The following is a 17,252-nucleotide window of genomic DNA, read 5'->3' on the forward strand; positions in this document are numbered from 1 at the left end:
CTTAACTAGGTAAAATACCATGTTAACAACCACTGGAAATTTTAGTAACACAAAGAAACAAAAGCAAGTGAAAATTTGGCAAATATATCATTTTGTTCTTTTTTCAAAAACATGTAGAGTTCAAATTACCAAAACAAATAAATTCCACCAATATTACTAACATATCTTAAATCTATTAAAATCTACCTTTTCAAAATTGATTTAGTATATGTCCAAACTGTAACTTGTTTGTCTATGCTTATGCTACTTACTAAATTTTGCAAGCATTAATTTGTCAAGAGCATAAAAAAAAGATAAACTAATATTTTATTAGAACCCAAAATCACATATTCCTTCAAAAAAGCAGCTTGGATTTAAATTTTAAAAAACAATAAACATTTTTAACTTCAAACACACTTCCCCTCTGCAAAAATAAATAAATAAAAGCCCAATACAACCAATTAATATTATAATTTTTGGAGGAATTTTAAATTTTTTTGGACTTTTCTTACAAACCAAAGCATCAACCAGAAAAATAAAACTGAAAAAGCAAACATACAACCCAGAAGTTACTTAACATATTTCCCATAATCTATGAAGAATCAAAGATGTGCACTTAACTTTAGCCAAACCAAACTACACTCCATTCTGATAGGAAAGTTTTTTCTGAATGGGGGAGGAGGTAAGTTCACTCACAGCCCAATCAAGGAGGCAGTTTAGTGTGACTAACACCAGAAGCTTCCAGATGCAGACAGGCTGGGTGGAAATCCTCCCTCCACCACTCACAGTTACTTTTTCAACCTGTAAAGCTCTTAGAACACTGCCTGATACAAAATAAGCATTTTGCAGACATAGGGCTATAGCACACCTCTAGATCACTGCAGCTTAGCATTACCTGGAATATTGTCAGAAATTCAGAAATTAAGGTCCAATTTCAGACTTACAAGAGTCAGAATCTGCATTTTAATCACGATCCCCTTATAATTCAAACACAACTTAAAAGTTTTAAAAAAGTTAAAAGTTTGAGAAGCACAGCTAGAAAGCGCTTTTATATTATATTCTGTTATCTGTTATAATTAACTGTCTTTTAAAAACCCTCCCTGTTGTACAACTCGAAGAAGTTACATTTATTTTTAATAAAAGGCAAAGCATTATTATGGGATCAACATTCCTCCATTAGTGATTTCTTGCCATACCTTATTCTAAGGCAGCAGCAACTAAGGCCAAAAGTTATAGAGGACTGCCATCTAGTGTTAGTTCATTTTGACGCACACACAAAATACTGCACCCCTCTTTTCCTACTGCCTTTCCATAATTTAAATAACACATTTGCTTAAAACTGTGTTGGGCTTTAGTTTTGTTTAATTCCTTTATTGAGACATGACATGATTACCAAACAATAATTCCAAAAGATGCCATATGAAATAGAGGAAAGTAGAAAACACGGATTTTTAGGTTTCTTTTTTAAATAACATCAACTCCAGGGAAGCTTTCCAATTAAAAGAATCACCCACTCACTCCTGGAAAGGTGCACATTAAATGCACATTAAAGACATCAGGCTTAGAAAGTGGGCTTTCTTATGAAATGTGCAAGTCTTGGAGTCTTACTTTCTTCTACCTAAGTTCTGTACTTTTTGCAATTTATACAGTATTTAAGGAATAAAGCTACTTTCATATTGGAAAAAAATATTTTACAAGTGTCTGACTTAATAACTCAACCTCTCCACTCTATCCTAAGGAAATAATCAGAAATGTAGATAAAGATTTATGTAAAAAAATGTTCATTCATAGCTTTGTCAGAAGCATCGGAACCAGAGCGACTCCATCTTGAATAGGGACTGGGTAAAATGAGGCTGAGACCTACTGGGCTGCATTCCCAGAAGGTTAGACATTCCAAGTCACAGGATAACACAGGAGGTTGGCACAAGGTACAGGTCACAAAGACCTTACTGATAAAACAGTATGTGGTAAAGAAGCCAGCCAAAACCCACCAAAACCAAGATGGTAACCAAAGTGACCTCTGGTTGTCCTCACTACTCATTACCGCTAATTATAATGCATTAGCATGCTAAAAGACACTCCCAGTAGTGCCATGTCAATTTACAAATGCCATGGCAACATCAGGGAGTTACACTGTATGGTCTAAAGAGGGGAGGAAACCTCAGTTCTGGGGAAATTGCCCACCCTTTTCCTGGAAAACTCATGAATAATCCATCCCTTGTTTAGCATTTAATCAATAAATAATCATAAAATAGCCAATCAGCAGCCCTCAGGGCTGCTCTGCCAATGGAGTAGCCATTCTTTCATTCCTTTACTTTGTTAATAAACTTGCTGTCACTTTACTCTATGAACTTGCCCTGAATTCTTTCTTGTTTGAGATCCAAGAACCCTGTCTTGGGGTCTGGATCAGGACCCCTTTCCAGTAACATTTTCCTGGTGAACTATGAAAGAACGATATGAAGGAGACTCCTGACCCAAAGGAAACAGACTGCAGAACCCATTGGCCGACTATGGTTAAGTGGTGGATTAGAGGCCCAACTTAGAAGATTTAAAGTCTCTCCAAAGACAGAATGGGTTAAACGCCCCTCTTAATAAAAAGTAAGGATTCTTGACAAACTTGGGTTCGAGACCCAACTTAGGAAGATTAGAGTCCTTCTTAAGATTTAGGGGGTTAGAGGCCCCTCTCAGTAAAATCCCTATTGGTTAAAAATGAATTTGGCATTATGGGATGTTAACCGCTATTTTCTTTGGATTAATCTGCCTTGCGCTCTTTGCTGATGGCTGTGGGGGGATTAAGCATGTAAAGGATCACCGGACATGGGGAGCTTCTTTTCTCCCCAAAAGGGGAAACTTGAAAGCTGATGGGACTGCTGGAAAAGATCCCTTAGCAAATGACAAGCAACCACCTGCACTTTTGTTTAGTGTCACTGCAATGGGTGGGTCTTTCTCTGGCTTCCCCTAAGCTCCTTGTCTTCCCGCCCCACTGCAGGCAATGCTTTTCTCCTTCCCTTTCCTCTCTCTCTCTCTCTCTCTCTCTCTCTCTCTGTGCAAACTGCTTATAGGAGTGGTAAAAATCACTACCTCTTGCAATATTTTAATTAATGAGAAAAAGGATTTGTGAGGCTGGTCTTAAGCTACAGTGACTCTGGGGAACTTTCTGCTATAAATGTTTTTTACTGTATTCTGTCATAAAGAGGAGTACCTTAAGATTGAACATGGGCTTAGGACACATGGGCTTAGAACAAGCCTGCTGTTCAAGCTAGCCCAGCAAACTAGTCAGCTACAAACTTTGCTGCAGGTTCCTGAAGCAAACAAACAAAAAAAAACTGAATGAGGTTCCCCTCTTGTCTTGTTTTATGTCCTTGGGAGCTTGACCTTTTAAGTACGTGGCAGTACTTTCTCTTGTTCTCAGCCATCTGGAGGACAGGAATTTTGGAGTTTATGTCAGAGCTCTAAAAATTATCTCAAGCAGTTAAAAGCTTTTGCAAGCTCAAAATTGACTGCTCTAGGCTCTTTCTGGGAAAGACAATGGAAACTGTCCAGTGCTGTAGCTTAGTAACTAAGGCTTATTGGTTTCTCCTGTGAGGTTACTTTTGGTAACGTCTAAAAGCCAGAAATATTGTCTGTTTGGCCTGGTTAAAGTAGGGTAATAAGAGGTTTATAAGGAATTTTTTTTAAGGAGGACGATGGTTAAAAGTCAGCTTACTTAAAAGCAGATATCCAAGTTATATGTACATTTTAAAGGCCTTTATGGTTTTTTTTCCTCTTCCTGGATTGTGTTTTTCTGGAAAAGGGTTTTTTCTTCTCAGTCAACTGAATTGTTTTTCCCCATTTTGTCTTCTTGACATTTTTGATGCACACGAGAGGACCTAAGATAATATCTAACAGCTTGGGACACCTTGGGAAAAACGGAGGAGGTGCTGCAGACCCCATTTTGGGGGGGAAAAAAGACTTCTGTTTCCCTCGTGGAACCCTAAGAATTGAAAATAGATCCCTCTCACATTTTTTACTTTTGGGGGTATTAGAAATTACTTCACATTATGCGAGAGATTTCATGTGTAATAACTAGGTAGGAAATACACTTTTGGGGATAGCTAATGGAAGTTATGGGGGGACACTCAGCTCTTTCCATGTTTGGATCAGAGAAGCATGCTCTTGGCCACCTAGAAGGTATGGAAACCTCCCCATCCCCTACTGAGAGATAAGACTCCCATGGGAAATGGGCTGATACCCATCCCTTTTTTGGGATCCAGGATCTGGTATAAAAATGGAACCCTTAATTTTGGGGGATCTGTTTCGCCTTCCACCTATACCTGTTTATTAGGGCTAGAAACTGAATGCTTTAAATGGAAACTTAGAAACTGGCAAATGAAAAATCTTACAACTATTGGATCTTCTTTTGTCTGTGTATTTATATGTGTTGTGTGTGTGTGATGTTTATATATATATAAAAGTTCTGATTAATTGGTTTAAAAATAATAGGCACTTAAATACTGTCAAAAAATTAAGACTATAATGCCTTTTAGTTCATGTGACTTAAGTAATCTTTGGGAAATAAAAACACAGCTTTAAAGATTATTAGTAAAATAAAGACACTTGGTCTAAATTAGGTAGGTCAGATATTAGGTCTGATAAATGCTTTAAGGTCATAAACTGCTTCTTTGACTCTTGAAAATTGTTCAACTTAACTGCTGTGGAGCCATTAGATTTTAAGTAAGGCCTGGGAACATGTGGAGTTAGCCACATCCCCTAACTATACATGAGAGTCACACCTTATCTGCACTTCTGTCTGGTGCCCTAGGTTCCACACCTAGTACATAATTAAAATCATGTACTTACCAGATTTTTCACCAAAAGTAAGTTTCTAAGAGTTAACAGTGTAACATATAATTGAGACTACTAGAGAAAGAGTTTTATATGCAAGGTGTGTCAGGAAAATGAAATGTGCTTTTGAAAAAAGATTATAAGAAGGCATGGGAATGTGGGTTTTTTTCTTTTTGCCTAGTTTAGAGGGTTAAAGGATTGTTTTTTGTTTTGTTTTGTTTGAGACGAGTCTCGCTCTGTCACCCAGGCTGGAGTGCAGTGGTGCAATCTCGGCTCACTGCAAGCTCCGCCTCCTGGGTTCACGTCATTCTCCCGCCTCAGCCTCCCGGGTAGCTGAGATTACAGGAGCCTGCCACCATACCCGGCTACTTTTGTTTTTGTATTTTTAGTAGAGACGGGGTTTCACCGTGTTAGCCAGGATGGTCTCGATCTCCTGACCTTGTGATCCGCCTGCCTCGGCCTCCCAAAGTGCTGGGATTACAGGCGTGAGCCACCACGCCCGGCCAAGGATTGTTTTAAGTTAGATGGGAAAAAGACGAAGGTTTGAACAAGTTGTGGAAGGTTGGTGAAAAATTAATCTTGTAGAAGAAATTCTGTGTGTGAACATATCAGCTAAAGTTAAAGGTGTATTATTCCATTTTTCCATAAACTGAACATTGGAATAAAAGCACAACAGGTTTTTCTTAGAGCACTGATCTGCTTTTTAACAACAACAACAACAAAAAAAAAAGTGTAAAGGGTTATATGCAAGGTTTATAAGAATCTTATGATCAAACTAAAATTGGATAGATTTGTCTATAAGGTTTTATTAAGAATTGGTTGACATCAATAGTGTACTAATGCAAAGGTGAAAACTGGCTTTCTGTCTCGAACAGGATTTTCAAGTTATATTAAAAATAATAGAAGATTTGGCTGGGCATGGTGCCTCACGCCTATAATCCCAGCACTTTGGGATTTCCAGGTACAAAGAAGTATATAGAAATGTCTCACCTATTATTCTCTAGAGGTTTGCTAGGGCTGTTAGGTTCAATTTCTCATATTAGAAATGTCTCCCTACCCTTTAGTTCCACCTGCAGGAGGCTCCTTGCACCCTTCTTGCACTTCGTCCACTCTGGCAGCTCCCCTGGAGGAGATCTAAGTCCCTCTTGGCATCGGCATGCTGGTACAAATCCCATGGCAGGATCCGCCGTAAGCCATATGAGGTGACCACAGAATCGCAGATAGGACCCACTCACTCCGCACAGCAGTAGTACTTTGTACCATTCACACAAGCAGCACCACAAGTAGGAGTGCTTATGATCATTCACATGCACATTCAGCCCCCTGAATATCCCGACCACCAAGGAAATACTTTGTCGCCTTTATGACGTTTCTTACCTCGCTCTGTGCACAAAGTTACCTGGTCGCCACAGTATGTGAGGATCCTTTTCCCCAGGTTGCCAGCCTGGGTTTATTTGTCACACCAGGTGGATCCCCAGTCTCTCACCCTGAGGCCACCGCAACAAGGCAGTGGGACATTTTTCCCCATGAGAGGCAACTGGAGACCTGTTCTCCAGGAGAGAATGGGCTCCCATACGGGCCACCAGATTGTTACAAACAAATGCTTGTCCCTTGGCGCCAAAAAAAACTAGTGCTCAAAGAATTTTCTTGGCCAGGTGCAGTGGCTCACGCCTGTAATCCTAGCACTTTGGGAGGCTGAGGCAGGCGGGTCACGAGGTCAGAAGATCGAGACCATTCTGGCCAACATGGTGAAACCCCATCTCTACTAAAAATACAAAAATTAGCTGGGCGTGGTGGCATGTGCCTGTAATCCCAGCTACTCGGGAGGCTGAGGTAGAAGAATTGCTTGAACCAGGGAGTCAGAGGTTGCAGTGAGCCAAGATCACACCACTGCACTCCAGCCTGATGACAGAGCGAGACTCCATCTCAAAAAAAAAAAAAAAAATTTCTCAGCAAGGCAATTTTACATCTATAGAAGGGTGCAACTCGCAGATGGAGCAATGGCGAGAGTACACCTGAACAAGGGAGGGGAAGGGATTCTTATTCCTGACACAGGTAGCCCCTACTGCTGTGTTGTTCCCCTATTGACTAGGGTTGGACCACACAGTCTAAGCTAATTCTGATTGGCTATTTTAAAGAGAACAGGGGTATGAGCCAGAGTGGCGGGGTGAGCAGTTTGGCAGGAAAGACAGTTATGAAACAGGTAACTAAAGGTGACTTAGCTCAGAGCAGGTGACCAGGGCTGACTGAGGTCAAAGCAGGCAACCAGGATAAGTCAGGACAGAGCAGGTGACCAGGGGAACAGATGTGAACTACTGATTAAAACTGGTGGAAAAGGCTATTTACTGAAACTACAAGGAAGTTAAACTTTAAAATAGAGGACAAAGAACTGAACATACTGACATACTGATTCTTTGAAGAGAAATTGAGAACTCACTGTATCCAACAGGGTTAACTTGATCTGATAATAAAATAAAAAGTACACTGCAATCTATATAATAGTGGTCCCCAACCTTTTTGGCATCAAGGACCAGTTTTGTGGAAGACAATTTTTCCACAGACCAGGAAGGGGGAAGATTTCAGGATGACTTGGCACATTATATTTATTGTGCACTTTATTTCTATTATTATTACATTGTAATATATAATGAAATAATTACACAACTCAACACAGTATAGGATCAGTAGAAGCCCTGAGCTTGTTTTCCTGCAACTAGATGGTCCCATCTTGGCATGATGGGAGGCAATGACAGATGATCAGGCATTAGATTTGCATAAGAGCACACAACCTAGATCCCTCGCATGCACAGTTCACAATAGAGTTTGTGCTCCTATGAGAATCTCATGCAGCCAGATCTGACAGGAGGCAGAGCTCAGGCTAATGCAAGCAATGGGGAGTGGCTGTAAATACAGATGACGCTTTGCTCACTGACCTGCCGCTCACCTCCTGCTGTGAAATCCGGTTCCTAACAGGTCATGGACCACTACATGTCTGTAGCTTGGGGGTTGGGGATCCCTGCTATATAACATTTAATGTGATCTAAAGAACCACTGTTATGCTATCAAAAAACACTTTTATTTGGCCAAAGCACTTTTTTCTCATGTCATAATTTTTTTATGATGTATGGAATTTAGCAATTTGCTTTTTGGAGATTCGGTAGGGAAAAGTGAATTGAAAATAGCTAACTAAACAAGGGAGGCTTAGGTTCCCTAATCAGGTCAGACATTTTTTCAAAGAACAATAAAAATCAGTTCTAAAAGCTGAGGAAGCACTTCACTGACAGACTCTCCCCTCATCTAAATTTCTCTCTTCATCTAACTCTAGATACCTCCTTATTGTTCAAGTAATCCAAACATTCCTGTTACTCAAGCAGTCCTCCAACCTAACCAAGTGTTTTGTTTCACATCACTTCAGTTACGCAAAATATTTATTTGCACATCACCACCAAAAATATCCCTGATGCTGCTTGGTATACCCAAATTCAATTATTCCTTGTCTTTATCTGTATGTATTAATACAAAAAAACTGAGTTCACACAAATGAATAATACTTCCAAAATGAAGTCATTTTTTCATGTTGCTAAGGAAAAATACAGTGCAACAGCTAAACAATAAACTCATAAAACATGAGTCCAGGAAGAGCTAAGATATTATAAAATCCCTAGTTACATGCTCTGCAGGTGGCACAGGAACATAAATATATATGCACACAGAGTCACACAATCACACGGGTAAGTGTCACCACCTGGCTTCCTATCCTCAATCCAGCACCACCAGCTCCTCTACCACCCTATCATGGTGCAGGGAGAGAAGTTGGTTTGGAAATAAGAGCCCTCCCATGCCAACAGCAAGAGTGTACACAAGCAAGCACCAAGCCTTGGTGAATCTGGAAGCTCTGGGACTGAGTGGACACAATGAAGGTGGCCTTTGTGCTAATTAGAAAAAGACACCCCTCTGCCAAGGTGGGAGGAACCCAGTCTCACTGAGCCAGTGCTAGATAAAGGTGATGCCTTTGTGAAACATAGAAAAAGCACCCCTTCCTCTGGGTAGATTTACTCCAAGCCAGAAAGCATGGCTCAACTAGCAGGATCAAGTCTGTATTTCAGCCCCACATCCCCCGCTCTTCCAGCTGCCCTGTGCAGAAACGACCCACACAACCCTGTGCAGCAGCCCCAGATATGGGTAGAGTGGAGAGAGGTGTATGCAGCTTTATCCTGCCTGTAGCAGGTAGAGCAGTGACTTCCTGTCAATGAGGTCAACCATTTTTTCCACTGAGAGAGACAGTCAGGTACCACAGTTCCATTACACACAAAAAAAGCTCAGTTTCAGTCAGCTTATATATAAAAGACAAAATCTGTAGAAAAGGCAGTTTTAGAAATGTTTCTATAGACCATATAAAAATGTGCTGGTTATATAAAAATCAAAGACATCCAATGTTTAAAGTTTTTTTTTTATTATTTTGATTGGGTATTTGGTCTCCTATCCAAGTACTAACCAGGCCTGACCCTGATTAGCTTCCAAGATCAGACAATACCAAGCACATTCAGGGTGGTATGGCCATAGACTTGCTTGGGCATTTGGATACAAAGGTTTCAATAAAATGTCTATTTTAACTCTTTCTGAGAGTCAAATCACTTAATCCTCTGTTTTATATGACCAAATATTCTAAATCTGTCACTTGAAATAGCATACTCATGATTAAAAGCAAATTACCTTTTACACCACCAAATGATCCATAGGTCATATTGCAGGCTGTTCTCTGAAGATTATGTTCATACATCAATTTCATCTGATATTGATTCCCATGTTCCACATTACCCAAGGTTCCTAAGGAAAAAAAAAAAGGATTACTTTGTATTTGTGTACACTAAAAAACATTAATTTGTTCTCATCCACTACTCCAATTCTAAGTAATTTTAGGGAAATTATAATAGCAAAGCACTAAAATATTATGTATTGTGAAAAATTAGCATACTGATGACACACAAAGCCAGTACAGTTAAAACAATTTACATCTCAGCCAAATTACACCATTAGACAAAATATTACCCTGGGGACACTTTATATTCTATTTTTATTAGACAGATTATATCTGAGTAAAGTGTAATTATTTAAATAACAACAAAACCCTCTAATTTCAGATCTGAAATAAATAAGTTCTCTGCATTTATAAACACTAACAAAGCAAAGAAATGACTCAAAGTGTCTAAGAAAAAAAAATCCCCAACGCTTTCAAGAAATTAATGTTCCTGCCCCAACTCTCAAAATATTCAAGCCCCTAATTATATTCTAATTTAATTGAGAAATTTTCTAAGCTTCCCTCAACAAGTAAATAGGAAAATGTTTTTTATTTGAAGTCTGCCAAGAAGAATCTCCTTCCAAACACAGAAAAATACTCTGCATTTAATAGACTGCATGTGCTTCACTTTCTAGTTCTTTCCAAATGAGAAAAGAGTATTTATCTGTATTTTATACATATAGAGCAAGAACATTATGATTAAAACATGTGTTGGAAAGAAAAAGGATTCAGAAAGCAATTTTTTCCATAAAGAAGCATCATTCATTAATCCAAAATGTAAAAGTTAAGGAAAATTTTAAATTATCATAAAGCAAATGCAATAGTCCTCAAACTGGGTAGTACTCAATAACTAAAAATATCTAAAAATCTAGGTATGTGTACTTATTTATTTATAAATTTATATAGGAGCATTTATTTGTTTGGGGTTTGTTTGTCCAGAAGAATTTACCAACATACACTGAGATTGTAAGAATATATTTTTATTTCCATTTTAGAATTGAAGCACCTTAAGTTCAAAAAAAATTTACAGAAATTTCCCCAAAATCATACAGTATTCAAGGTACAGAACTGAGTATTCAAACCAGACTTTTAGAACCTAAACCAAATCTTTAGAACCAGGTACTATGTATTGTATCCTGCTGCCCAGTTGTCCACCATTTAACAACTTTCAGGGAATGTGATCCTCGCACCCAGTAAAGATTTTACTGTCCATGGATCTTGTCAACGACAATTTCCCCAAAGAAAACAGCTTCAAGAATATGTCTTTTCCACTGCGGGGTACCAGAATATGCCACCTCAAACAGGACTCTTTGGCATATGGATTATTTTGAGCTAAAGGACATAAGGAATTAGCCGGAAAAGCTCTAAAAACAGGTCATCATTTAAAAAAAGAAATCTCCATTTATAAAAAAATGTCTCCCTCCCTTGTACCAGGAAGAGGAGTACCCTTAGCTCTTCTCAATGGAGAAGGCCTCATCTTAAATCACCATAACAAACTTTACTAAGCAACCCTTGTTTACCACACTTTTTCTGGTCACCTTCCCATAACTTGCCTTCTATGTACAGAAGCCCAAAACCCATTTTCTTTTATTTCACCTAAAATGCTATGTTAGCCCAAGGTCCAACTACCCTTTTGAGTCACTCCTTATGGAATATTCCTATGTGTACATGAGCAATGCATATGTTAATAAATTTCTGCTTGTTTTTCCTACTGTTAATTAGTCTTTGGCCAGTCTAATTTATAGAGCCCCAGCTGGAGAACCTAAGATAAGTAAAGATTTTTTTTTCCCTCCCTTTTGCCTTTCTCAGCCTGGCCAATCATAGTAGCTGACATTCAGCCAATCGTAGGCAGCCAACTGATCAGACTATGTTCAAGTAAGGTAAATGCTAAGCTGTCAGGAATGAAGCTGTTTCTGTACCTCACTTGCATTGTCTGTCCATAAATGTTGCCTGCTCATGTTGAAGAGCAGAGCGCTCTGAACCTCCTCTGGTGGTTGTGAGGGCTGCCCAACACCTGAGGTATTCTTTGCTCAATTAAAGTCCATTAAATTTAAACTGTCTTAAGTTTGTCTTTTAATAGTTAAAAGAGGAAAAACTATCAGGGGAGGATTTCTTGAAGGAGAATCATTTCTACTCAGTTCCATGGTCCCCACAAATGGTTAATTAACAGTAGTTTTGGGGTTTTTTTATTTTTATTTTTAAAAGACAGAGTCTCACTCTGTTGCCCAAGATGGAGTTGAGCGGCGCAATTTCCACTCACTGCTCTGACTCCTGGATTCAAGCAATTCTCCTGCCTCAGCCTCCTGAGTAGCTGGGATTATAGGCACCTGCCACCACACCCGGCTAATTTTTGTATTTTTAGTACAGACAGGGTTTCACCATGTTGGCCAGGCTGGTCTCAAACTCCTGACCTCAGGTGATCCACTTGCCTCGGCCTCCCAAAGTGCTGGGATTACAGGCATGAGCCACTGCACCTGGCCAAAAATAGATTTTATATGCCAATAGAATAAGAAACAAAGATAAAGGCTTAAATTTGCCTGCTGACCTTGATGGAGGATGAAGGCTTTCTGGATTCTAAATGGTAGTAAAATCAGTGAGGTGCCAGGAAGCTGAGGAGGAATCACAACCAAACCAGCCACACAGGTGAGGGAAACACATACGGTATTAACCTGAAGAGAGTTCTAGCCTCCAAGAAACCAGAAAAAGCACCTCCAGGAGTCACCTGGTTTATCCCTAAAGAAATTTCAAATTTCAATCTGAACTGTTAAATCAAGTTTAGCCTAAAGCTGCCTCCTTACATATTTTAAGTTCAGCCTAAAGGTTTTTCTGTACATAGTGAACTATAACATAAATGGAAGTGTAAACAGACTGTAACCTTCCCTTGTGCCAATCATCGAGTTTTGGCCAAAGGCAGCCAACTGATCAAAACATGTTCAAATGGGGTGAATGCTGAGTTGTAACCAATCCAGATGTTTCTGTACCTCATTCCATTTTCTGTACATCTCTTTCATTTTTCTGTCTATAAATCTACTACATGGCTGCACTGGAGTCTCTCTGAGCCTACTCTGGCTCAAGAGGCTGCCCAACTCACAAATTGTTCTTTGTTCAATTAAATGCTGTTAAATTTAATTTGGCTAAGGTTTTTCTTTTAACAGATGGTGTCAGAAGTGGGATCCAAAGTAGAGGTTCTAACAACCCCCAGGAGAGCTGAGTGACCAAGAGAGGTACCCACTAGGCCTATTGTGTCCATTGCTCTCTCACAGCAACTGGGGATCATGGTAAGTTCTCTCTCAGATTCAGAAGCTCCACATTATTTGTGTTTTGAGCTCTCCAAGTTTCTTTGAGTAAATTTCTGATCCAAACTGGGTTTGGAAGTCACAACAGAAACTGGACTGGGTCTAGGATCAGACTGGATCTAGGATCAGACTGGATCTGATAATTAACTGTCTTGTATCCAGTTGGGGGCTTCTTATATCTGACTAGGTCAGAAAGAAACTGGTAGTAAATGGAAATATTGCAGGGGGTATAAAGTTTAGCTCTTGGAAATTAGCAGAAATTTCTGTGTTCTACCCCCTTTGTTTCATTTTTCTTGCACACTTAGGTAGGGAAAAGTCATTGGCTAGGTTGACCAAGGAGGTCTGAGAGCCAAAGCCAATATTTGAGGTAAAAATGGGAACCTTAGTTTCTGAAGAACTGAGTACCTTCCAGCTTATACGTGCATAAGTATTAGGCCCCAGAAGCAGCAAAGTCTAAGAGAAATGGCAAAATATTACTAAAGATAAGTTACAAATGAACAACACTGCACCAAAGATGTAAATTTGAAAATGATGGCCCCCCAAATAGTCTCATCTAGGGATGCCTATTGACCTGTGGAAGCTTCTAAAATTTTTCAATTTTTTTTTTTTTTTTAAGATGGAGACTTGCTCTGTTGCCAAGGCTGAAGTGCAGTGGCGCAATTTCAGCTCACCGCAAGCTCTGCCTCCCAGGTTCACGCCATTCTCCTGCCTCATCCTCCCGAGTAGCTGGGACCTGCCACCACGCCCAGCTAATTTTTTGTATTTTTTAATAGAGATGGGGTTTCACGGTGTTAGCCAGGATGGTCTCGATCTCCTGACCTCGTGATCCACCCGCCTCAGCCTCCCAAAATACTGGGATTACAGACGTGAGCCACTGCACCCAGCCAAATTTTTCAATATTTTTATTAAAAGACTCTTTATAAAAGGCAAATAAAAAGCTTAAGCAACTAATTGATAAGAAAAATTAACTGTGCTAATCTTTTGGCTTAGTTACTATCCTGACCCAAAGGTGAAAAGAAAGCTATGCTAGATGAAGTGTTTATAAAAGGCAGGCCCTCAGGCAAAATAGGCTTGCTTCTTTTTCAGATGCAACCACGCTGAGTCCAGGCATAGAGGATGCTTTCTTCCCCCTATTCCTTAACGGGCTCCACTCTGAACTCAGTAATTTTAATTAAGAAACAGTAGCTAAATTAAGAACACCTATTGAACTAAAATATGCCTTTATGGAATTTCATTGGCTATCTTGAAACCCTTCTGTAAAAGAAATTTACATCTATTAAGGAAATCACCATTTTTAAGGATGTCTGCCTGTGTATATTAGAAACTCTTCCCATTGTTTTAAATTGGCATAAGCCAGCCATACCTTTGATTAAGGTGCCTTTCTGGCCATCTTGTCTTAACTGAACTTTTATGGGAGCACCATTTTTTCCTTGGTTTGAAGCAAATGATGATACAATATTTAGGCCTAAAATCTTAGCTATGTACATACAGAATATAATTTTTTGTTGTTGTACTTAAGAGTTGTTATTTTAGAAATGCAAATTTGTTGCCTGGTTAACAATTGCTTAGGGCAATGAAACAAGTAACTGGAAGATTAATAGACCAAATAGGGAAAAGAAAAACTATTTAAAAACTAGCAAATGAAAATCTTTCATGTCCATGTGTGTTATGTGTCTGTGATAATACTTGGTAAATAAAGCAAATTCTAAAATTGTTGCTAAAATAGGAATAGCTTCAAAATTATCAGTTAAATATAACAAGATATTTGCTTGATTGACTGTGAGCTGCTTTTGGTTTAGAGCCTCTGGATTTGGGGGTCTGCATAGGTGGACATGACGAGGTCTAGAGTCGTGTTCTTTTCTTTTTTTTTTTTTTTATTTATTTTTTTTGAGACAGAGTCTCGCTCTGTCACCCAGGCTGGAGTGCAGTGGTGCGATCTTGGCTCACCGCAAGCTCCACCTCCTGGGTTAACGCCATTCTCCTGCCTCAGCCTCCCGAGTAGCTGGGACTACAGGCGCCCGCCACCACGCCCGGCTAATTTTTTGTATTTTTTAGTAGAGATGGGGTTTCATGGTGTTAGCCAGGATGGTCTCAATCTCCTGACTTCGTGATTGGCCCGCCTCAGCCTCCCAAAGTGCTGGGATTACAGGTGTGAGCCACCACACCCGGCCTAGAGGCATGTTCTTAGTGCCTAGAGCATCAGCTACAAGCAGAACCAAGCCCAATATGCTCCCTTCTCCCCTGCTTTCCCTGCTTGCCTACTGGCTATTTGGGGAGAGGTTGAATCCTCCAGATACAGTCTTTACAGCCTTGTCTTCTATCCTGACCATTGCACCTGGTATGTCAGGACTCAGAGAGGCCTTGACCTTCATAGGCCTCCTGGGTACCATGAGGCTACTTGGCACACAGAATGACTAAGGGAAGACATTAAGGAGGGTACCTGTGTCATATTTTCAAAATTATTTTCAGTAATTTAAAATCTTTAGGTCATGTTATGTTAAATTAAATAATAATCATAAATGTCTGAGTCATTTATAAGTTAAAATATTGAAACATTAATTATTAAACATGAGTTTGTCTGTATATGTTGATGTTATTTTTATATGATACAGAAAAGCTACATATATTTAGATCCGTTAAAAAACAATAATTTGAAGAAAAATCTTTCTAAAATTTAAAAAAATAGTTTTTATCACAAATACTGATATAAAATTAGTTCAAAATTATTTTCTAGGGTTTTAATCAGAAATTAAGGTTACTAAGGGTTAAAATTTTAGATGATATATGTAATTAAAGCTACTAGAGATGAAACAATTTTGTATACATAGTGTATAAACAAAAGCAAGATATGCTTTTCATGAGGAAAGTTAAAAAAGCACAAACATATGTGTTAAAAATATTATCTGGTTTGAGGTTTCTTATAGGTTTCAAATTGAAGGAGTAAAAAAATAGAAAAAACAAGATGAATATAGAAAGCTGGAAATGCAAAACGAAAGGTTTATGGAAATCTTGTGTGGTTAAAAGAAGACAGATTAGATAAATTTATTTATGAGATTTTATTAAAATTAGCTTTAGTATTTATAATACACTAACACAAAAGTAAAATTTGATTTCTCTTTTGAACAAAAATTTGTGTAACATTTATTAATAAGACACAGTAAAATATTTTCATTTATGCGTTGAGTAAACTGCAAAAAGGAAAAAAAGGAGGAGGAAAAAGAGACAGGATCTATCATGCTGTTTTAGGTCTTATAATTGAAAGACTGAGTCTCCTCTATCAAAGAGTACAGGTTTTTTCTTTTTCAAAAAAAAAGTCTTGTAATTATCACTTTGGCTAAATGAATGACCATTATTTTATGGTGACCTGTGATCCTATCTTGGTCAAGTGTTATAAAACCTTTGACAATTTGATGGGCTTCCCAAAATCAAATTTCATGTCAAAATTAAGTCTCTTTCAGCCTCTAACTTTGGGATACTACAGAGGGCACCTGAAGCAGCCAAAAGAGAGATAAACAAGATTATTTGAAAGGTTAAATTACACGGGAAGCACTGTCAAACATGAAATGATCTTTAATCTTCAAGTTATATTTTAATGAATATGTTATTAATATATGTACCAAAATTGTATGGGATTTCTAAAATTCTAGTTTGTCTGGGCATATGCTATCAGTCATATTTATGGTTGTTATGTTAAGTTATTATAGGTCATATAAATGAAAAAATTTCCTTGTCAATTATGTGTTTATAATCATTTAAGGTTATTTCCACAGTTAATTGCTTAATTGTAATGCAGTTCCTGAAAACTTTACAAGCACCCAAAATCTCAGAGTATGGTATCTTTAAGGAGGTTCATGAAAGGATAGAAAGGACCCCGACAAGCACTCTTGAATACAGGTTTCTGGTAACTTTAGGATCATATAATTTGGATGGGATAAGAATTCCCAGAATTTAAGGCTGATCGTGGTGGCTCACGCTTGTAATCCCAGCACTTTGGGAGGCTGAGGAGGGTAGATCACAAGGTCAGGAGTGCAAGAACAGCCTGGCCAACACAGTGAACCCCATCTCTACTAAAAATACAAAAATTAGCTGGACATGGTGGTGGGCACCTCCAATCCCAGCTACCCAGGAGTCTGAGGCAGGAGAGTCACTTGAACCCGGGAGGCAGAGGTTGCAGTGAGCTGAGATTGTGCCACTGCACTCCAGCCTGGGCAACAGAGCTAGACTCCATCTCAAAAAAAAAAAAAAGAATTCTCAGAACTTTAATGAACAGACTGACTAGTTTATAAAACTGCTAACCCAAGCAGGACAAAAATATTCAATACTAAGAAAATACTTTGTCAGATTTTCATGCTAAA

At 38.7% G+C, this 17,252-nt stretch overlaps 1 protein-coding gene across 5 annotated transcripts in view; it reads right to left on the bottom strand.

The window, feature by feature from the left end:
• Positions 1 to 17,252, bottom strand: part of BBS9 (Bardet-Biedl syndrome 9) — a 489,686-nt gene that overhangs the window by 433,434 nt on the left and 39,000 nt on the right. For all 5 annotated transcript variants that reach the window (XM_054495852.2, XM_054495851.2, XM_054495850.2 and 2 more), the window contains exon 5: positions 9,517 to 9,630. In XM_054495852.2, the coding sequence (XP_054351827.1) occupies positions 9,517 to 9,630 (114 nt within the window). The remainder of the gene's footprint in view (positions 1 to 9,516; positions 9,631 to 17,252) is intronic.

The sequence above is a fragment of the Pongo pygmaeus genome, chromosome 6 (assembly GCF_028885625.2).
Source record: "Pongo pygmaeus isolate AG05252 chromosome 6, NHGRI_mPonPyg2-v2.0_pri, whole genome shotgun sequence".
Taxonomy (NCBI): domain Eukaryota; kingdom Metazoa; phylum Chordata; class Mammalia; order Primates; family Hominidae; genus Pongo; species Pongo pygmaeus.